The sequence below is a fragment of the Nematostella vectensis genome, chromosome 4 (assembly GCF_932526225.1).
Source record: "Nematostella vectensis chromosome 4, jaNemVect1.1, whole genome shotgun sequence".
Lineage (NCBI taxonomy): Eukaryota > Metazoa > Cnidaria > Anthozoa > Actiniaria > Edwardsiidae > Nematostella > Nematostella vectensis.
Genome location: NC_064037.1, coordinates 15,599,253 through 15,622,560, shown reverse-complemented (window position 1 = coordinate 15,622,560; position 23,308 = coordinate 15,599,253). Strand labels below are relative to the sequence as shown.

Below are 23,308 nucleotides of genomic sequence, written 5' to 3'. Positions count from 1 at the left end.
TTGCTGAACATCGTATGTACAAAGATTTTTTATTTTCATCAATGGCCATGTATAGAATATCTCCAAATATTTGTACATTTGCTCTCACATTTACAACAAATTATACCTAACAGATAGGACAGTTTGCAGAGAGCTTTTAACTTAATTTTTTAAGATACTTGAACAAAATGTTAGCCGGTAAGCAAAGAACATGTAACATTGTAGGAATTACATTCTTTTTAAGTCAGAAAAGTACTCGTTTCCTATTGGTTGATTTATTTTTTCTATTCCTATGGACAGAAAATCAACCAATTTCCATTTTCTCACCTTAGTTTTTATATGAGCTGTTAAGGAAATTCTTGCTTTTCTTGGATTTGACGACGGCTTGCTTGATAAAATAATCACTATTTTATATTTAAAAAAAAATTGCCATGCGCGGCTAATATCACGAGTCTAGCGCCCAGGCCTCAGGAGCATGGAAACATTACAACAACAAGAACAAAATCGAATGGCCACATATAAATATTGAAATTTGAAGAAATGCCACGTATAGTGTGGCTCACAGCAGTTAATCCTTTTTAGTAATGCTTATATACTTTTATAATCTGAACTACAAGCTTGAAGCATGCATTCCTTACACGTGAAGACCCCTCTATTAGAAAGCCATCCTCTCTCGAGAAAAGCAAAGTGCTCCGTCTACATCAAGCTAGACAACGTGCAACCGTGCGGCTCTTTCAAAATAAGAGGTGTTGGAAATCTATGCCAAAAGGTTTGAGGTTGTTGTTGTTTTGACCACAGATCAGACGTTTTCCTTACCTTGAAGTGATTTTCACCTTTAGATCCAAGATCCAAGTTTTCCATGTCACATGTTTTATAACTTTGTTTTTTTTTATTCCTCTTATTTGCCTTTACAGGCTGTACAGAGAGGATCGCAACACCTTGTTTGCTCATCAGGTGAGAATATTTCAGGGTTTTTAGCATCTAAGGTTTGTATTGAATAAATGTTCTCTACGCCTTCTGCTTTCACACAGCTCACCCCTTCCCTCTCTCACCAACACTACTGCCCCACCCTCCCTCATTTTTCTGCCGTGCATATTTGAAAATGTGCAGACATAGCACAGGCCCCCCAGGCTCTGAGCGAGTACGGGTGAAAGGCTGGATGATGGGCTTCCTGTGGTGAGATTTTTTAAAAGCTAAACCGGCTTTTCATATGCATACCTGTCAACTCTCCTGCATTAGGTGGGAATCTCAAGATTTTGGACCCCTTCTCCCGCTCTTGCACAGTGAGCACCAAATCTTCCGCTTTTTTAGAGATTTTTATCACTTCCGAAAAAGTATTCTATAGAAAATCGTCATTTTGTCTATTTTCTATTAACCCATTGACTCCTGGCTTTTTTGGAGCTGAATTTACAAAAAAACAGACTGAAAACAGATACCTCCCCCCTATTCTGAGTTTTATACAGCCCGTCAAAGTCAAACACAGCTGCACCTAGTCAGCGGTATCCAAGCTTTCCAACAGTGCTTTGCGGTCCCCACTTTTAATCCCTCGTCGATGTGCTGAAGCCAGCACAAGTTGATGGTTGCTTGTATTTTTTATCAAAAATACAGCTATGAGCATATTAGGAGAGTGTCTCAGGACATCATGAAGTCTTTTGGGGCATAATTGAGTGCTTTGCTTATGGATATTTGCAAGCAAAGGTGGATTCATGATGATTTTTTCTTGTTTGGCTTTGCCCGGATGAGAAAATAATTTTCTAATGAATCACCACAGCTCTCCTAAATGGTGTCTTTTCTGAAACCAAATTGATTGTAAAATTGTTTACACTGCTATTCTGGGTCTGTATGACCTGGAATTGATTCGTTTGGCTTCGGGGTGAAAAGACTTATAAAAAACCATCTGACTTTGGGGAGAGGAGTGTTGACTAGCCCTCCCCTCGTGAATTTTCCCCTGGATCTCCCAGAATGCTTTGCAATGCATAAAGATATTTTCGTGGTTGTTCAATCCTTCAAGGAATGGACATTGTGTTTTGAGGCCAAGGAAATGTACCTGGAGGATCAGAATAAAGGTATCTATTTGTGTCTTGAGCTGTGTTTGCTGATCTCTTTCCCTTGTGTGGTATTTTGAGCGTTTTATTGAGAGGGGTGATTCTGCTTTTCTCTCCTTGTTCGATTTCAGATTTGTCAAAGAACCTGTGCTATTATTTGGCTTAAGAGTAGATGCCAACACCTTGGTTGGATGCATATCTGCAAGACCATTTATCCCTTAGACTGATGCCTGAGTATCTTCATCTTGTTGTGTTTATTTTGAATTTATGAATTTTTTGGGTTGTGGGTACTTCCCAAAGCCGGTACAGGCCGGTTGAGGGGTCAATGTGTTAAGATATTTGAAACAATAATTCCATTGCGTAGCGCAATTTTGATTTGTTCGTGAGAGCTTTCAATACAGCAAACGCCTGCAAGATAAAACACCCCTCCTCCCCCAAAAAGAATATACCCAACCCCTCCCCCCCAAAGAATTCTCAAGCCTTGAGATTTTTGGAGGTTGACAGGTATGCATATGTATTCAAAATATCGCTTCTAAACCGTAATTTTTTAACTTTTAAATGATGAAATATCCCAATAAAGATACTTAATGAACATCTGTGAAGTGATTATTTTTCGAGTTTAGGGCCATTTAAGTGTGATTTGCGAACGCTAGATTTCAGTGTCCTACAGAGTGAAGAGACCATTGGGACACCATTTTAACTTTTAAAAAAGCTCACCACAGGAAGCCCATCATCCAGCCTTTCACCCATACTCGCTCAGAGCTTGTGGACATAGGTGGCGAAAAAGGCAGGGGACACTTATTAGATTGGTGGTATCAAAACATGTATATATGGAAGAAATACCTTAGTACACATAATTTTCGCATCACTTCATTTTCGCGAATTTTTTAAAATCGCAAAATTCGCGAAAATTAGGATGCATGAAAATTAAGTGAGTACACAAGAAGCCTTTGGGGGAATATTGGCCGTTTAATAAGCTTTATGAAAACACCTTGTCTACTTAGTCATCTAACGTGGTAAGGGGTTGAGTTGGACTTGTATTTATAGATTTTTATGAAACTAAATTTAGCCCACGCATCTTTGTTACAAATTGTTTCAGTTTTGATGATTACATACATTTTAACTCCACTTGTTTTCCTTGATTTTATTATCCCAAAATCGCGAAAATAAAGTGATCTGGTTTTTACGAAAATAGGAAAATCACGAAAATAAAGTGTTGCGAAATATTGCCATCTCAAAAAAAGCGAAATTTTGATGTTGCGAGAATTAAGTGTAAAAAGGTAGAAAAACTGCTATTTTCTGTATCTTTTATCATTCGTCCAAAGTTTTCATACTTGCCCCAGTATGCCCCCAGACCCTCCTGTATTTGTATGATATTCAGTCTCAAAATTATAAGATATTTTACCCCCCCCATACTAATTTAGTTTTGATTTTCAATGACAAATAAGTAGCTCCATATCCTATGCATTGTGCTTTCCAATAGTGCTTACTTGTATTAAAGATGTAAGAAAACATTTCATTTTTTTGGTTAAGCAAGGAGAAACTGTTTTACTTTCTAATTTTCATTTTTTTATGGGGCATGATTATTTTGTTTGTAGATCTGTGTTGTTTGGCTGTGTACTGCAAATTCATTGAATAGAAGACTTTATGTCTCAATGGTTTGTCCTGCAAAAATATCGGTTGATGAATGATTGATAAATGAAAATGCCTGATTATGCTAGCATGGAACCTTACCTCCCATTCTTTTATCTTACCAAATAAAATCTGAGTTTTCTTTTGGTGTTGTAAGGTGGCAATGCTGGACTTGCCGCAGCCTACTCGGCACGGATGCTTGACACTCCTTGTGACATCATAGTACCTAGTACTACTCCAGAATCAATGGTGGTGCGTCTCCGGGAAGAGGGAGCTAATGTCACAGTGCATGGTGATGTGAGTGTGCTATGTGCAAGGATTATCCCCTTTTAACATCCATAATGGTTACTCTTGAGTGATGAATTGTAGACTCCCCCACTCCTACTGATTGTCAGAAGAAAAAGGAAGTGGGGGACGGATATTTAGCTACATAAAGAAGTTCTTTGTTCTCAGCAGTTGTGTACACAGGGGGACGCACTCCACCCCCTTGGGTCATTTCTTATTAAGGAATCTTTAAATACTACTCTTTTCCCCCTCAGCCAATCCTGGGTACGCGCCTGCTCACAGAAATGGCTGCAGCTGTCACTCAACGAAAAAAAAACAACATCTTTCAATGAAAATAAAAACCTTTCTGACAAAGAAACTTTCTGGCTGATTCTTAAGCGCTGAACAGTTTGCTTTTGTTGTTGTTATTTTGTCAACAAGAACCAGAGCACATGTGACTTTGCCCTAAATTGGCTATCGCATGCAATCCTCCCATCCCCACTAGAATTGGAACATTGCCTGACAGTTACTAAGAATAGCTGAGCGGGAGACTACAAAAAGTTGATCTATTTACCAAATAATTGGCCAATTGCTAGATGAAAGGTGGGGAAGTTGTTAACCATTTTTTTTCTTGGAAGGTTTGGGATGAAGCAGATGGGTATGCTAGGAAACTAGTCCAAGAAAAAGGTATTAACAGCTGAAATAGCATTTGTAGAATCAGGGGCAGATCCAGGGGGGGCAGAAGCATAGGTTTCAAGAAAGGGGGGGCGGATTCAATGTTCTTCAGTGTAATTCCTTATAACTCGTTATTTTTAAGCCAAATATTTGAAAATAGGGTGGCCAGGGCCCGCTTAGCCCACCCCTAAATCTGCCTCAGAGAATTCTAGTTGCATGTCAAGGATTTGGACATTCAGAGCTTCCAAGCTTCCAAATCTGTGAATTACCCCTAGAGTACAACACCCTGGATGCCCTTTAATATTATCAGCATTTGTGACCTATAGTGTGCCCCCCCCCCCCCCCCCTCATGATAATAGGGACCGTAACATTGATGGGGAGAGTCTATGTTGGTGCACACACAATATTTGAGTATGTTTACCATCTTTTTTCTAGCATATGTGCTAAAAATTTGCGTGTGCCATTGTGGATTCTCCACCATCACAAATCTTAAAGTCCCTGTTATTAGCAGAGTAAAAACCAATATAAGTGAATATATATTTATTTTTGCATCTTTTTTTAGGCTACACTTATGTACCACCATTTAACCACCCTGATATCTGGTCAGTATAGTTTTATGTTGTTATTGAAATTGCAATTATTCATTTATCATTAGTGTTGTCAAAGGTGTCATTTGATTTGAAAAGCATTTTTCTTAAAATTATGAAGATTCCAATACTTATCCATCAAAGGCACATTAGAATGTATAGATTATGCAGAGGTTTATCAAGGATCTTTTGAAAGAGGTGCAATGCATGAAATATGAGGAAGGTTATTTTGTGGTTTAAGCTAATCTAAATCCCTTCTTAAACTCCAATCTGTATAACCTGTGTTGCAACTGAAAATATATCCAGATTAAGGCTGAAAGGTGGGATGTTATCCTTGCTAGTGTTACACCTATTTCACAAAAGGTTGTCAGTGCAAATGGCGAATGGCAAATGGTAAATGGCTTATGGGTACTAGTTATTCGTAAAGTTTAAGGTTATAAATAAAGTCCAGCAATATCAGAGCCAAGCATTGGTAACCTTTAATGGATAATTGTTTTGATTTACCCATATTCTTTAAGACGCATGGTTACTTTCGGTCGTAGAACTGCCATTTGCCAATCGCCATTTGCCAATCGCCATTTGCACTGACAACCTTTATTGAAATAGGTGTATGTTAAGAGTAGTTTTGTGACAGGGAAGGCGTGGCATCTGTCATACACGAATCATCGGAACAGATCAAGAACAAGCCTGATGTTGTGGTGGTGTGTGTCGGTGGTGGAGGCCTGTTGTGCGGTGTACTGCAAGGCTTACATGATGTTGGCTGGAAGGACGTCCCTGTCATCGCCATGGAGACTGAAGGAGCCAATAGTTTTGAAGCATCAGTAAAAGCCGGCGAACTTGTCACTTTAGATGGCATCAGAAGGTGAGTTGATGGCTTGTTGTGATTTCTATTAAGATGGCATCACTTGGTGTTTAGTCGACTACCATTTTTTGGTGAACCTGTTCACAGAGGCGTTCAACATACTTTTTCAACCTTGTGTTGAATTATTACCTAGTGTAATAAAAGCCTGAATACTTCTTTTAACAAATTCTCGTCCTGAAAATGTAATTATTTGGGTTTAAAATGGTGGGACAATTACATATTTTTATTAAAACAGCCGTAAGGAAATATCAGCAAAAGGTTTTTTTATACAGCTACATTTTTACATGTACTCTTATTGGTTGATTCGCAGGCTGAACAACCCATAATGGCCTCCCATAGGAATGCAACACTTTAGAATAAAAAGAAATAGCGCTGTACCATGAATATTTACCTCCACATTTGCTTGGCCTGTACAGGAAGTTATGGCGCCTTGGCGGAAGCACACTTCGTCAAAAGAGTCAGGCCCGTACCGAGGGTGGGGGGGGGGGGGGGGTGTGCACTCTGGTATGTAGCCAAATCTGACAATAAACGTCCCGTGGAGATACTGCAAAGGCATAAAAAGTCCCTTTTTGTTCTCTCGGGGGTTGTCAGATTTTTATCAGAGAACTCCCCCCCCCCCCCCTGAAAAATCTGAGAACTCCCTGTCCCCTTGAGAGTTAAGCATCGACTGCATCAAAGGTTCATATTTACTGTATAAGCCATGTTTTGTTGTCATGTGGAAGTAATTCATATATGTTCCGTTTAGCATTGCCAAAACTTTGGGTGCAACACGTGTTGCAGAAAGGGCACTGGAATGGACTAAGGAACACAACGTGATCAGTTGCGTGTGTACAGATAGCCAGGCCGTCAACGCATGTGAAAGATTTGCCAGTAAGTTCTACAATTGGTTGCCCCAGTCTATATTTACCTTCGTTTCTTTTTTTAGAGATGATATTTAGTGTTAAGTGATGTATTTGTTGTGTTAGCGTGTCACTTTGGGGTGGTTTTAGGGGCGATCGTTTTTGTCTTTTACTCTTTTAACTTTTGCTTTTTTTTCCTTTTGTGTGACTGTTTTCCAGAGTGCGCAACCATTTGGTATCAAATGCCACCAGGCGGTGTGTAGCCTACTCAGCAAGCGCACTGCGGGAAAACGGCAAAACGTGCGCGCCTGGGGAGATGGACAACTCGCTCCCTTTTTCGCTCAGTTTGCAGATGCTACTCAGGCTAAGCGGAAGGGGTCAGTACGCAACTCTTACAAGCTGCGATTTGATTGGGCAAATGAACAATATCCGCACCTCGACACAAAGAACGAGAAGAATAGAGACAAAAGAATTCCTTTGTAGAACAAAGATAATAGGAGACAAAGCAGCTGCGTACTTACTCAGCAAGAGTAATTTCATTTGCCCAATCAAATTGCAGCTTGTAAGAGCTGCGAACTGACGGGGGGGGGAGCCATATTGGGTTTTAGACTGCTAACAGCCTAGCTTTTCCTTTGGCGAATGTCAGTAAAAATAGATATAAATATGCCAGGCATAAAAATGTCCGTGTTGCGCGCGCGGTTCGCGGCCATAGGTTTGTCACGGCACAGGGGAGTACCGCCTTCTTTTGACGGCCCTCCTCCCCTTGGCGAGCAGAGCGATACACTTAATGCGCAAACAAACTTGTGGTGACCTAGAACCGCGCGCAGCACGGACATGTTTTTCTCCTATTTTTACTGGCATTCACCAAAGGAAGGGCTTCCAGAAATCTAGTTGGGTATGAGCCTACATGTGGTTCCAAGGGTCAGCGGAATAAAAATAAGTGGAGGTGGGGGAACTTTTTTTCTTTGCCCGCGGGACCACGGGAAGCCTCAAATCCAACATGGCTTCTTCCGCTTGGTAAAATTTGGGTTTTTACGCCTAGATTTTTTAAAATGCGACTGAGCAATATAATTTGGTCTCAAACAAGCGACCTGATAAGAATTCAACGCCCGAATTGTGGCCATTGTTTTGAAAAAATGAGCGACAAAACCCGGTAACATATTTGAAATTCGTTGCAATGCTTATCTAAGCATCTGTGTGCACTGCCAATTAAAAGTCTATAAATCCAAGACCACGGACATGTATGACTAGAATTAGAGCTTTTCCGACTAAATTTCCAAACCACGAGACCTGAGCCAGGCTTCACGCGATTCACCCTCCCAACTACTTCCCACAACTCTTTGCGACGTAAGAGTGAAACCGAGGTAGGCGTCAAAGTTTGCTTTCATCCTTAGTTTCACGCGCGCGTCGCAAATAGTTGTGGGAAGTAGTGGGGAAGATGTATATAACACAGGTACCAAGGCCCATATTTTTGACGCTGTTCTCCCTTGACAGATGATCACCGTATGCTTGTGGAGCCCAGCTGTGGTGCGACACTCGCTGCTATTTACGAAAACATTCTTCCAAAGCTGCAGGTTGACGGGAGACTGGGTACTATCAAGACAGCCTTGGTCATCGTTTGTGGCGGGAACATGGTCACCATCGAACAATTACTCAAATGGAAAACGCAACTAAGGTTGAATGAAGTGAACCAAAAAGTACTATGAAACCTCTATTGTCGGGTCGACTACGTCATTATTATTTATTAGCATCCTCAGTAGTCTGATACCTTTCTAAGGCGCGTACACAGAGGGGTGCGTAGAGTGTGCGCGCACCCCCCGTCCTTTGCGGCCAAAAAGTGAGTCATTTCTTATTGAGGAATCTTTAAATACTCTGACTACTACGCACCCCTCCCCCCTCTCCCTCGGCCAATCCTGGAAACGCGCCTGTTTCTTATACTGTGGGTGTAAAAATCAAACAAGCAGGAAAGACAGCGGAAAATGAAGAAACGGAACGGTTTTTTCTCTTCCCTCGCCGTTTCCTTCTCTGACTCCTTTTCCTACGCTAGTGGAAAGCTGGCTTTAAATACCGTTATGATTCGGATAAGCACCCCCCCCCACACACACACACACACACAAACACACTCGCGACCTCGAATTTCTCCCTCTTGAAAATATCAACAAAAGCACAACCTGAATGGTGTTAATCTCGGTGTTAATCATCGATTTTTAAAACAATGAAGACCCCTCCATTTTTACTGTTGTTTTAGTCGTTTCTTAAATAAAGGGTTTTTTTTTTCAATCGATTCTGAAACTGGTATTTCCCCCAGAAATGAAATATGCGCCCCCTCCCCAATAAGCGCCCCCTCTCTGATAAGCCCCCCTTGTCCAGACCTGGGACTCCTTGCACTCGACATTCTGGCTCGCGTGAAAGAGGGTCCAGTATTTATTGCATGCGCATGCGCGAACATGTACCAATCAGCGATCTTCACGGCAAAAGTTGAAATACGAGTGCGCGCAATAACGGACGTGCCTAAGGAGGGTCGATTCCCGCTAGACCTTGTCGAGTGCAGAGCTCCGAAAATCGATCATCGCTAAGTTAAAAAAAATGTTTTGTACATGTGAAGGAATATCAGCGAACTGCTTGGAATTTGTTTTCTATAAAAACGCGATAAAATGTGATTGAAAATAAAATTCCAAAAAAGCGCGCGCTCGTTTGAAATGACGCTATTGCCTAAAGCGCGCGCGTGAAAATAACGAAAACGGAAAAGCTCTTTGATTGATATATTTTCCAGACTCTTATTATCATCTGTCCTGTTCTCAGAAAAGATTAACAATTAAGTATTTATCCACGACCAAAATCAGCGTATTATTTCTGAAATAAACCCTCGCTCGTCCCTTCCGCAGCCATCTTGAACTAAGCAACCAGGCCACACAGCATATATGCGGTGTATTTTCGCACATGCGCATGCAATAAATACTGGACCCTCTTTCACGCGAGCCAGAATGTCGAGCGCAAAGAGAGTCCCAGGTCTGGACTAAAGCCCCCCCCCAAAGAAAGGTTGCTGTATCACCAAGAAAATTCTAACCAAACATTGCCTACCATCTTGTAAACATTAGACCAAAATTGAAATATAGAAGCATATCAAATACGCAGTGGGTATGTGCCCGACTGTCGGGACAGGTCTTTGGATGGATTAAATGCCCGACAGTTATCAATTTATTCAAATAACCCAGTAAATTGTCTTTCTAGTGAGGTCAAAGTATTTTCTATTTGTTGAGAAAGGGCAAGCGAATCTGAATTGAGCTTTGTTGTCCGTATTGAATGTTTTCCGTTGTCTCTGTATACACTATAAAATCGTAATTTAAGTGACACTTATCACAGTAAATTGTCGACCTAGTGAGTTTAAAGTATTGTATATTTGTGGAGGAAGGGCAAGCGAATCTATTTTGAGCGTTTTTCCTTGCTTGTATATAGCCATGACTGTTGGAAAACCTAAAACCAAAGCAATGTTATTGGCCAACTTGTGAATTGAATGCAACATTTACAAAGCTCTGGCTTCCCTGCACTGGGTACTCTCTCATGTTGACTATTGGCCATTTTGGCATTTTTTGGCCATTAATTTACCAAAGCATGCAATCAAACAATAGAGGTTAATAGTATTAATAGTATAATTTCCCAAGTGAATATATAAGAAATTGTACAAGATTTTGAACTTAACATAAAAGTGTATGCACGATTGTGATGTAGAAAAATCCCCAAAAGTAAATAAATTAGAACTGTTTTTTGTTAGTGAAATCTTAGGATTGACTTGGGTAATAATACTAAAACAATTATTAGCCTCAAGCTGATAAATTACACAAAGAATTACACAAATGATCAATAGAAAAAAACTATGAAAGCAATTCGTTTCTGCATTTTAAAGGCCATCACACTAACAAAGCAATATTTTGCTGCTATCTACTGAGCCTCGGCATGTTCTTAGCATGTTCTAATAAAAATGTTTCTGATTTATAATGAATTTAAATTGTAATATATTTTGCAATCATCAATGTTAATCTAATATTTCTGAATTTCGAAATTATAACCAGCACAATGATTAATCAAATACGTGTAGTGTTCACAATATTTATTGAACCATAGTAGCTACCACTAATTATAAACAGTATGCTTTTCTTAGATATCAGGACATATCTGTTTTTTAGGGGAAGGTACAATGAATGCAATTATTTTTCTTTGCACTATGATATGTGTCATTCCTGTGTTTGCTTTTATTAGTCAAGTATGGTGAAATACTTCAATAAGTATTTCTCTGAGTGACTGTAGTCATATCATAACCACATGTAGAAATCTTTCATAGGAGCAGAGGGAGAAGCCACACCACATTTTCCTAACTTAATAAAATAGTTTGTGCAAAACAGATCGAAATCATACATTTGCAAACAATCCAATATAGGTATGAAAAAAACTCACTTTCACCCATTCCAGGACTCCCTCTCTCCCTGGCGGTTTTCACAAGTTTTGCAAATCCACTCAAGCAGAAAACAAAATGCATATGCGCAGTACATAGCTAGACAATATTACATAAAAGCAAAAAATCCCGAATATGTGAAAATGAAATTCTTAAACTGTTTAAAAACTATATGATTATTTCACAAGTTTATTGGGAGTTGATATATTAAATTTAGTCAGCATGAGGAAACAAGACACAAATGCTTCTGACACAATTCATCTTTAATAATAACACGAATCAATACAGTGTTATTAGAATTAATGTACAGTATTCACATTAATCCTGAATAACTTTCACAAATTTATTTGAGAAAAAGATGTCAAGAATTGGTTAAATCAAGACATGCGGGTTTCAACTGCGATTGACTTCTATTCGATGTCCCAAGTTTAGAGAACATAATCTTAGTGTTTGCCATGGTTTCTTTGACTTACAATCGGTTTACAACATTTTCAATGTATTCTCAATTGAAAGTAATGATTAGTTATTAATATCCTGAATTGTTGTTTACCAAAAACAAATAACTTAGAAAGTATTCAAATCCCACAATGCGATGTCTTCGTATGGATTTTGCCAGTCAAATCTATAGATCTATTCCCTGCTAGCAGGGCCTCTTTTCTGAAATACAGAGAAAAGAGGCCTCTGCTAGCAGGGAAATAGATCTAATCAAGAACCATAATAAACATACCAAAATTCCGAGATATCCATCAAACACCGCTTTGTACTTTCCTTGATCTTTGGCAGATGTTTTGCGATTCAGTAAAGGTTATTTTTTTTATCAATTTGTAGTTCTGAATTGAAATGTTTTTACAAATAACTTAGCGAGCGCACTTCCCATACGCACGTGGTAAAATGATCGAATTCATACATTCATAACGGTCTGATTTGGTAAAAAGAAATATCACCATACAGGTTCACATCACGAAAAAAGAAGCTTCTATCCATACAACGGGGTTTAGTTGGTAACTAGCTAATTTTCACCAGGATAGAGGCAGTAGTTCTCAAAAGGGAAATCTCCATTTGAAACTGTGATGTCCGCTTGTCGAAGTCTGATGTATTTATCCTCAATTATTTCCCGCTATTTTTCGATAAAACGATCTTCTTTAATGCTGACAATATACTCTCTAGATCCATCATTTCAAGTATTCCAATCAACACTTTTTACCTAGCCATGAAAGCAAGAAACTAGAGAAAATATTCCGATCTCCGAATGCTGTCGGCTCGCCAGAAATACGGCTGCCGCGCGTTGAATGCTACATACTTGTTTGGTTTGCTAGGAGGTGCGCAAGGTGTAAATGGATTTATCAGAAAATTAATGCACCTCCTATAACCAGTGCACTTTTTATTATATTCATGGACCACCATTGGACATTCCAAGAATGTTAATACTTAGGCTCTGATAAAATTAAAAAAGCACTGGGAAGAAGTTTTTAGAAGTCAAGTTTTTCACGGGGGGTCCCTAGACGTTTCATGAGTTTCAAAAATCGGAAATCACGTTTCAAAGGTTCAATCTTTTCTTCGAAATCACATTTTTTATAAACACTCTAAGTGTTCGTTCGATGGATAGGACCAGTTTAATGCTGTGCGGCATGACCAAGCTTCCTCCGTTACTCGCTAGTATCTATCCGGTAATAAAGAGCCTGATACCGTTGTTCTGGAATACTGAAATGGTGGCTTTATCAAATATTTAGGCAAAAAATATCGAGGATCGTTGCGAGTGGATTTTTACTCTTTTTCAGGTGTAACACAATAAAACATTCGCAAGCCGTGTTATAAGTAGTGTTATCGTTCCATATCTTTAGAGACTAACACAGGTAACATTCAAGGTTCCTGAGGAGACGCAGGGTCTGTTGCAGGGTCTGTTTTATTCTATTAGAAAATAGAAATTTTATATATGAAATATTGGTATATGGTTCGTGTTTGATTCGTAAAGCAACACAATACTAGACAGTACTGTGCAGATGAATGGGTTCCATGTTGAGGTTTATGTGATGGAGCAAAGATATATTATCACAAAATATTTTGAAAAAAATATAGGACCCTCCCTTAAGAGATTTGAAAAAAAATTTAGGACCCTTTCTTGAGAGATTTGAAAAAAAAAGAACCTCCCTTTAGACATACGAAAAAAATTAGGACCTCCCCAAAAAAGAGCCCTCCCCCGCTTAATAATGACACGTCCCTAATTACTATGATTGCTCAACATACGCAGGCTAACTAGTCAACGATATGCACCGAACGGTATTTTGATGACGTTGTCGCTAGATTCCCCTCCCCCCCTACCTTAGAACCAACGAAGACTTGGAATGTTTCACCTTTGTTATAAATGGAGTTTGTATGCAAACGATATGACGAAATCCATTAGGTTGTTACAAATCCGGTTGTTAAATGTTGTTACAAATCCGGTAGATTTTTGTTACAAATCCGATTGACTAGTCTGTTACATATCCGGTTGATTTTTGTTACAAATCCGGTTGTGTTACATATCTGGTTAATTGTTGTTACAAACCTGGTTGTTGTTACATATCCCGTTGATTGTTACAAATCCGGGTGATACAACAGTGAATCAATGAATAAGTTTTCTCTACGCGAAAAGCCTGATATTGAGACGTAGAAGAAAAAAAAGATAAAAAATTTGGAGTAGCCCTTTTAACTAGCATGTCCACTCCTAAGAAAACTAATTACTTTGAGCTGGGACGAAATATTCAAGGGGAAATGGTCAGCTAAATAGGTAAACAAATGGAGGCTCCAATTTCTTGCCTTAGGCCTGTAATAGCGATCTGTTCTTTGTGTATATTTAGTACAAAAGAAAATGCTATATGTGGGGAAATCGTCACTAGACAATAGAATTTTTTTTCACTTTGATTACCAAAATATGAACATGTTAGAGGAAGTTGAAGCAATTGACAAAATTGGGAATTTTACCCTCTCAAAACTTGAAGTCCTGCATCTCCTTATGGGTTTCTCGACATAATGCCATAAAGGAGCATGCATCCATTTTTGTCATTTTACTGTAGAGCCTAAGGGATCTTGTAAAGTTAAAACTAGGAAATTCTATAAAAGTGTCCTGAGTCCCTCAGGGTATTTAATGAACACTTTTTAATGAACATAACATCAGATGTTCCTGTGATACTGAAATTGATGTCCTGTGATACCGAGATTGAAGCGTTTTTTTTTTTCATTACATTTCGCTCTTCTTAATTGTGATGCTGTGTGATGGAGTTTGATGTTGTGTGATGGAGTGTGATAGGGTGTGATGGATTGTGATTGGTTGTGAAGGAGTGTGATGGAGTGTGATGGTGTGTGATTGGTTGTGATGGTGTGTGAGGGGTTGTGATGGTGTGTGATGGAGTGTGATGGGGTGTGATGGAGTGTGATGGAGTGTGATGGCGTGTGATGGTGTGTGATGGCGTGTGATGGGTTGTGATGGTGTGTGATGGGTTGTGATAGTGTGTAATGGTGTGTGATGGGTTGTGATGGGTTGTGATGGTGTGTGATGGTGTGTGATGGGTTGTGATGGAGTGTGATGGGTTGTGATGGAGTGTGATGGTGTGTGATGGGTTGTGATGGAGTGTGATGGAGTGTAATGGAGTGTGATGGGTTGTGATGGAGTGTAATGGTGTGTGATGGGTTGTGATGGAGTGTGATGGGTTGTGATGGTGTGTGATGGTGTGTGATGGGTTGTGATGGAGTGTGATGGTGTGTGATGGAGTGTGATAGGTTGTGATGGTGTGTGATGGAGTGTGATGGGTTGTGATGGTGTGTGAGGGGGTGTGATGGAGTGTGATGGAGTGTGATGGGTTGTGATGGAGTGTGATGGTGTGTGATGGTGTGTGATGGAGTGTGATGGTGTGTGATGAAGTGTGATAGGTTGTGATGGTGTGTGATGGGGTGTGATGGGTTGTGATGGAGTGTGATGGTGTGTGATGGCGTGTGATGGGTTGTGATGGTGTGTGATGGGTTGTGATAGTGTGTAATGGTGTGTGATGGGTTGTGATGGAGTGTGATGGGTTGTGATGGAGTGTGATGGAGTGTGATGGAGTGTGATGGTGTGTGATGGGTTGTGATGGAGTGTGATGGAGTGTGATAGGTTGTGATGGTGTGTGATGGGGTGTGATGGGTTGTGATGGTGTGTGAGGGGTTGTGATGGAGTGTGATGGAGTGTGATGCTGTGTGATAGGGTGTGATAGAGTGTGATGGCGTGTGATTGATTGTGAGGGGTTGTGATGGTGTGTGATGAAGTGTGATGGAGTGTGATGGGTTGTGATGGAGTGTGATGGTGTGTGATGGGTTGTGATAGATTGTGAGGGGTTGTGATGGGGTGTGATGGGTTGTGATGGAGTGTGATGGTGTGTGATGGAGTGTGTTGGGTTGTGATGGAGTGTGATGGTGTGTGATGGGTTGTGATGGATTGTGAGGGGTTGTGATGGAGTGTGATGGTGTGTGATGGTGTGTGATGGAGTGTGATGGAGTGCGATGGTGTGTGATGGGTTGTGATGGAGTGTGATGGTGTGTGATGGAGTGTGATGGAGTGTGATGGTGTGTGATAGGTTGTGATGGAGTGTGATAGAGTGTGATGGTGTGTGATGGGTTGTGATAGATTGTGAGGGGGTGTGATGGGGTGTGATGGGTTGTGATGGAGTGTGATGGTGTGTGATGGAGTGTGATGGGTTGTGATGGAGTGTGATGGTGTGTGATGGGTTGTGATGGATTGTGAGGGGTTGTGATGGGTTGTGATGAAGTGTGATGGGTTGTGATGGTGTGTGATGGAGTGTGATGGTGTGTGATGGGTTGTGATGGAGTGTGATGGTGTGTGATGGGTTGTGATGGGTTGTGATGGAGTGTGATGGTGTGTGATGGTGTGTGATGGATTGTGAGGGGTTGTGAGGTGTGTGGTGGTTAATGTGTGTATTGATTTACTGTATATCTGAGCAAAGTATCTGAGCAAAGCCATTTTGTTTATTTTGCGGGTGACTACAAAACGAAGACCTAAAACATAAAACCTGTGACCCCAAAAGCTACGACCCCCAAAATTTTGCAGTTATTATTTAGCCTACCTTGTTTCCCAAAATGGCTACACAGCAATTTTTGGGGTGCAAGTTGTCTACAGACATCGACAAAACTAGGATTTCAATAACTATTTAGCTAATCTATTCATAAACTTTGGAAATATTATAATTTACTTGTCGGGAACCCGTATCGGCACGCTACGCAAAAGCTTTGTTTTATAAACACTCTTCCGCGCACTTTTCTGGGGGCGTTTTTCTAAATTACTGGTAATTGTCGGGTCTGTTAGGTTACCGGGAGAGTTTTTGGGATATTTTTTCGGGCAAAGAAGCGTGTCTAAAAAATGAGTGCAACTACGATTTTTAATGTGACAAATAAACGAAGATTAAAATAGTTCATTGGCACGCACATGAGAATAATTCCTCCATGAAAAGCACAACAAAATTCGCTGAATAACCTCATTAGGATCACTGATTCCATATGAAACTTTCGCGCTGTTAGCCATTTGGGAAACAAGGTAGACTAAAAAATAATATAAATTTTTGGGGGGTCATAGCTTTTGGGGTCACAGGTTTTAGATCTTCGTTTTGTAGACACCCTTTATTTTACAAGAAATTTAGAGCTGTGATGCATCATAAAAAAAGACTATGCTTTTACCATAAAAATTTATCGTGCATGGTATATCTCGGTTGGACCAGCCAGGGCAGCCTGTGTAAACCGGGCTTCCTGTGTCTCCATAATCTTGAGTCCCCTTTCGCTCTCCCGAAGCTTCTTGAGTTTCAACTCCAACCATCGTAAAAAAGGTTATCATCACGCTTGGCTGCTCGTTCCTTCCAATCTTCGCTTAAGGTAATGAATATCTTTCTTGAGGAGTCTAGACGTTGTTTTAAAGGGTTTTCCACTAAATTATTATAATGTACAGTCCATCTAGCCACTCGTCCCTTTCAAAAACAGAGACACTGCTCTTAGGGGCAGATCGAGGGACGACACTTAAAAGGAGGATTCATCGGCAGATTGATTTACGGCTTGGCGGATTTTGACCCCAAATCCTAAGAGATCCCTGTCGCCACGTCTAGGATTCATCAGCCTGTGTGTTCAACAGCCTTTTTTAGTATTAAAAAATGGCGTAATAAGGGCAACCTAACCTTTTCATTATGCATAGAGCTGCAGATCGATTGACTAAAACATTCACCCCTCGCAAACACTTAATTTTTCTTCAAGCGAATTGAAGCTCCGGCATGGGCTCTGAAAAATTTACAAAGAACCTTTCTCGTATCTCTCAATCCACGCATCGCTCACTGTTGATAACAATTTGTTGATGAATGGTTTTGCATAACAATTTATCATTGCAATAAGCTGATTAGATGGCTTCATTTGAATAAACATTTCTTGACTAATCTATTGACTAATTTATTGACTTTTAGTGCAACATACAAAACATGAATGAAGTACAGTGGGAAGTTGATGACTTACTTAACGGTTATCCAAAGACATCTGCCAGTGTTGTGCTACAGTTCACGGAACCAAGTCTATCAAGATGTTTCGCTGCATATTACCATGGTGTACACCATATTTCCCAATATTTGAAAGATATCAGAGAACATCTGGACGGTGAAAGGGATAGCGTCTATGTTATGGCAGTAAAAGTTGCTCGGATTTGTCTTAAGTTGTATTATGCCCAAGCTGTGAAAGTCACTCTCAAATTGTACCTAAACCAAAAAACCCACAATACAACCACTATAGATATTAAAGCTGAAGATCTCAATTGGAAAGAATACCTTGTCTCAATTGAATCTAGAACCGACCAATGTGAGAAAGTTTCAAGAGCTGTTGGCCTTCTGAAGAAGAAGATGAAAGTAGCAAAGTTTTCCAAGGCTTTTCACACAACCTTCCCAGGACCAGATGAAGACTACAGCTGTGAATGTCCTGATATGTGAGTTAGATCTTAATGGTCATAAGAATTGTCATCTTTCTTATGAAGACAACAAAATAAATTTACGGCATTGTTTCAGTATGGTACTGAAATGTTTATCTTATCTCACAACTGCTACATCAGTCAAAAAACCAGGATTGGCAAAAAAGGTGCACCTGTATTAGAAATTTCATTTACAGCTTTTCAATAAGAAAAGAATACTTTCTGCTTTACACCTGCTCATTGCCCTTTTAAATTTGGGCTTTTGATTCAGTTTAAAATTCTGCTGCTTATTTTTATTTTATAAACAAATGTATCATAATTGTAATATTCCTGGTACATTGCAATTACCCAGGTCAGGAAAGGGAGGGGGTGGGGGGTGGATCCAGGAGTTAAAAAAAATTGGGCCAAAGCAAGGATTCCAAGGAAGGGGAGGCACTGTTCCTCTGTGAATTTCTTATATTTCTTCTTATATTCACAGGGTTCATAAAATCAACATGGCAGCTTTGGTACAAATAAGTCTTGATCCTGCTAGGTGAGTTTATAGTTACTTTTTCAGGTTTTGTAGCTATAATGTTTATCTTATCTCACAACTGCTCATCAGACACAGGATTGGCTAATAAAGGGTGCACCCGTATTAGAAGTTATATAAAATCAAGTATTAAATTTGCTTGTTGACCATTTAATTGGGCTTTCTAATGCCTAAAATTCTGTTAAAAATTCAGCTCTCTATTTCAATTTATAACCGAATTTATCACAATTATAAGATAATTGGTGCATTGCACTGCTGATCATGAAGGAGGGGGATCCAGGTGTTCCAAAAGGTGGGCCAAAGCAAGGATTTCAAGGAAGGGGACTCATATTTTTTGTTCCCCTGTGCATTTTCATATATTTCTTTTTATGTTCTAAGCAAAACCTCTGCTAAGGGAAGGGTCATTATTTAGAGGGGGAAAGGGTGGCTATGTTTGGGGGAGGGTTGCAAATTTTGGGGGAAGATTTGAGGAAGAGCCTAAATTTTTAAACAGGGTTTAGGTGAGGGCCTTATCTTTTGTATAGTTTTTCCACTCCCTTTTGTGAAATAGTGCTCCAAACACAAAATAGTGCCTAAATATAAATCAGCACAATTGGGACACATACTGAAAACAGTGACATTCAGGCCGTCTCCCAGTTAACAAAATATAAAGCATTTTTTTTCTTGGTTAAGTGCCCAGTCTAATTTTTTTACATCACGGCACTGTAGCAAGAGCGTTTATACAATCATAAAATTGTTTGGTCCTCCTGGGAGAATGAACAAAGTTAATGGATTTAGTTTCTTTTTGTTTTGGGGAGGGCCTTTATTTTTGTCACCTTTTTGGGGGAGGGTCACCATGAATAATGACCTTTCCCTAATTGGGATGGTGGGATGGTCTCATCCCCTGGCTCACCTCATCCTGTTATGCTGCTTGGGGAATATATAATAATTGGGGAATGTATAATATCATTAATGATGTATTATTTACAGTACTAGTTTCTTTATTTCAGATTGAGAGGCATTTTGAATGAGATAGAAGATGATTGCAATTCACACTATGATGATGGCCATAAAATGACCCTTTCAATAATTGGGATGGAATTGGCAGTCAGTGATGAGCCTTTTTGGTATGTTTATTTTGGTAGCAGGTGCCTACCAGCTATCATTCCTCTTGCTGATGTTTCGCCAAACCTTAAAATTCTCACAGAACAGGGTTTATCATTGGAAAACAAAGCCTTAAAATGCATTCAAAGTGTGTATACATGGTTCCCTTATGATATACAAAAGGGTTTTAGAGGCTTCTACCCTACTGTGGTATTCACAGAAAATGAACTATGTGAGGGTGATGGCATTGAGAAAGACATAAAAGAGAGCCAGGCACAAGCAACAGAGCATAGTGAACTCCATGGTGCTAGCGTATATGGTGTTGTATGTCCAGGAAGAGAGCCTAACCAGATTACTCCATCTAACCAACACGTAGCTCTAGTGACAGGAGCTGCCAAGCGACTTGGTGCTGGTATTGTAAGAGCACTTCATGGATCGGGTTTCAGGGTTGTTATCCATTACAACAACTCTGGAGAAGATGCTGAGAAGATTGTCCAGGAAATGAACAGGTAAATAAAGCCTTTTTAACACCTTAGTTCAGCACTTGCAACATGATGTATTCAAAAGTCTGCAGTCCCTTTTGCCTGTGACCAGGATCTTCTTAGAAATAAAGCATGACAAGGCCTGTACTCATTATGCAATGATAATGTAATACTGTATATAGGAGTTGTTTTAGGAAGAAGGGGGAAAATACTTAAAAAGCTAAGTCTGTGTCAAGCTTTTTTTTTAACAAGCCACTTGACAAGCATTTCATTTTATCAGCCATGTTGGGTCTGTTTGCCACCTTGATCTGGTGAAGCAAATTAGTTAGTTATTTTTTCCAATCACTTGACAATTTTTGTTATTGTTTTTGTTGTCAGTGTGCGTTCAGACTCTGCCATCATGTTGAAGGCAGACCTCAGCACCAATATTCAAGAAACAGCAAGAAAGCTAATAGAAGACACTGTAACAGCATTTGGACAACTGGACCTTCTTGTGAACAATGCATCTCAATTCTGCCCAACAGAATCAGGCAGTGTACAAGAAGAAACATGGAACAAGCTTATGGGTGTGAACTTGAGTTTTCCATTCTTTTTATCTCAGGTAAGGATAGCTTATGATAAGCCTGTCCAGAAACCTAGACAACCTCCCTACCACCACCAACACCCTGATGTGTAGCTAGACAACCTCCCTACCCCCGCCAACACCACCAACACCCTGATGTGTAGCTAGACAACCTCCCTACCCCTGCCAACACCACCAACACCCTGATGTGTAGCTAGACAACCTCCCTACCACCACCAACACCACCAACACCCTGATGTTTAGCTAGACAACCTCCCTACCCCAACCAACACCACCAACACCGTGATGTGTAGCTAGACAACCTTCTCACCCCCACCAACACCACCAACACCCTGATGTGTAGCTAGACAACCTCCCTACCCCCACCAACACCACCAACACCGTGATGTGTAGCTAGACAACCTCCCTACCCCCACCAACACCACCAACACCGTGATGTGTAGCTAGACAACCCCTCTACCCCCACCAACACCCTGATGTGTAGCTAGACAACCTCCCTACCCCCACCAACACCGTGATGTATAGCTAGACAACCTCCCTACCCCCACCAACACCACCAACACGGTGGGTGCCTGATATGTAGCTAGACAACCTCCCTACCCCCACCAACACCCTGATGTGTAGCTAGACAACCTCCCTACCCCCACCAACACCACCAACACCCTGATATGTAACTAGACAACCTCCCTACCCCCACCAACACCACCAACACCCTGATGTGTAGCTAGACAACCTCCCTACCCCCACCAACACCACCAACACCCTGATGTGTAGCTAGGGGGTAAGCATAAGGGAGCACACACCCACTTGGCAACCAAACAAATGTGATTTTTTTTCTCATTAAAGAACTTGGGTAAGTGGCTACTGTCTTAGGCTCCTGGCTGACTGTCTACGCACTACATACTGTTTATTGTTTGCACATTACTTGTACCACACTACATTTGTATTTTTGATGGTTTATAGGCCGCATTCCCACACTTGAAGAGATCACATGGTTCCATTATCAACATGATTGATATCCATGCTGAAAGACCTCTGGCAAATCACTCAGTGTACTGCGTGAGTAAGGCTGGCCTACACATGTGCACACAGGCCCTGGCAAAGGATTTTGCCCCTGACGTGAGAGTGAATGGTGTAAGTCCTGGATTCATCATGGTGCCTGGAGACTGGAGTGAGGAGAAGGAAGCCGAGATCTTGAAGAATGTCCCTTTGGGCCGGCAGGGCGAGCTTGCAGATATCACTGAGGCTGTGCTGTACTTGGCCCAGGCAGGGTACGTCACTGGGCAGGTCCTAGCTGTTGACGGGGGTAGAACCCTGGCACAGTAATACTAGCTGTTGACGGGGGGAGAACCCTGACACAGTATGCAGGGTCACCTGACAGATATGCATAATGTCAATGGAAAAAGAATTCTAGTGTTATAAAGCAGGTGGACAGGTTGATTAGGTGCATTTAAAATGTTTTTTTTTCTTCTGGAACGGAAGTCCTTGAGCAGGCGCGTACACAAGGCGTACACGCCCCCGGCCGAGCGCGGCCGAAGTGCGGCTTCTACCGGTAGCTTTTCTTGGGCGCTTTTCGAAAGTTTGTTTCCCAGGCTAGAGTTGACTTAACACTTAATTGATTTTTTTTGTAAATACGCTAAGACGAGATACCAACTGATTTGCCCCCCCCCCCCCCATTCTTTTAGCTGATTGGTTCATTAAAAAAAATAATAATAATAAACGTATCCAATGCTCCCCGTTCCCTCTTGGATTGTTTTACGTTCATTTCACTATATCATGTAGGATTCCCACATGGATTGCAGTCTGGTCCTTATAGGTACAGCAAGCTTAGCTCTATAATCTAGTCTGTGTGTGGTACCTCCGGGTACTTTGAATAAAACCAAGAAAAAAGACCCTTTTGCCTCGTTTATGATCCCCAGTAGTTTGTACTTATATCTATCTGTTTTTTCCTTCGGCATCTTCGCGAAATTCAATTAGGTACAGACAAGTAGAAAAGGATTGGGAGGGTTGGGCTATTTTTTGTCTGCTCGAATAATTTCTTTTTTGAAGCCTCAGGTTTGCACGATTTTTTTTCTTGCTGCACAAAGCTTTGTGAGGGTAAGATCGGCCTGCACAATTTTTTTTCTCATTTTTTTTTGGCTTTTTGCCCAGATATTTTTGTCCAGATCTTCTTTTTCTTAAAACCCTCCGTGATTCAGGCCGTGCACAAATCTGCACGTCGCAGCCTAGTCCCAGGCGTTCTTACTGGGTTTCCTGTGCTCAGAGATAAACCGTGAGGTAGCCTGGGGGTTGTGACGAGCTCACCCACAGATGGGAGGATGGGGACAGTGCTGAATAACG

At 40.6% G+C, this 23,308-nt stretch overlaps 2 protein-coding genes across 3 annotated transcripts; both read left to right on the top strand.

Moving 5' to 3' along the window:
* The first annotated feature begins 298 nt into the window (after positions 1-298).
* Positions 299-8,597, top strand: LOC5516082 (L-serine dehydratase/L-threonine deaminase). 2 transcript variants are annotated; one of them, XM_048726467.1, is made up of 9 exons: positions 299-748; positions 894-933; positions 3,814-3,953; positions 4,559-4,607; positions 5,158-5,197; positions 5,817-6,044; positions 6,790-6,914; positions 7,103-7,138; positions 8,378-8,597. In XM_048726467.1, exons 1-9 carry the CDS (start codon positions 605-607, stop codon positions 8,587-8,589), a joined length of 1,014 nt encoding a protein of 337 aa, XP_048582424.1. In that variant the 5' UTR covers positions 299-604; the 3' UTR covers positions 8,590-8,597. The 2 variants fall into 2 exon arrangements, with proteins under 2 accessions (XP_048582424.1, XP_048582425.1); XM_048726468.1 differs by lacking the exon at positions 7,103-7,138 and having other exon boundaries at positions 303-748.
* Positions 8,598-17,096: 8,499 nt separating this feature from the next.
* Positions 17,097-22,860, top strand: LOC5516091. Its single transcript, XM_032385969.2, has 6 exons — positions 17,097-17,225; positions 17,801-18,309; positions 18,770-18,823; positions 19,810-20,412; positions 20,764-20,986; positions 21,932-22,860. The coding sequence occupies exons 2-6, from the start codon at positions 17,816-17,818 to the stop codon at positions 22,292-22,294; spliced, it is 1,737 nt and encodes a 578-aa protein (XP_032241860.2). The 5' UTR covers positions 17,097-17,225; positions 17,801-17,815; the 3' UTR covers positions 22,295-22,860.
* The last annotated feature ends 448 nt before the right edge of the window (positions 22,861-23,308 follow it).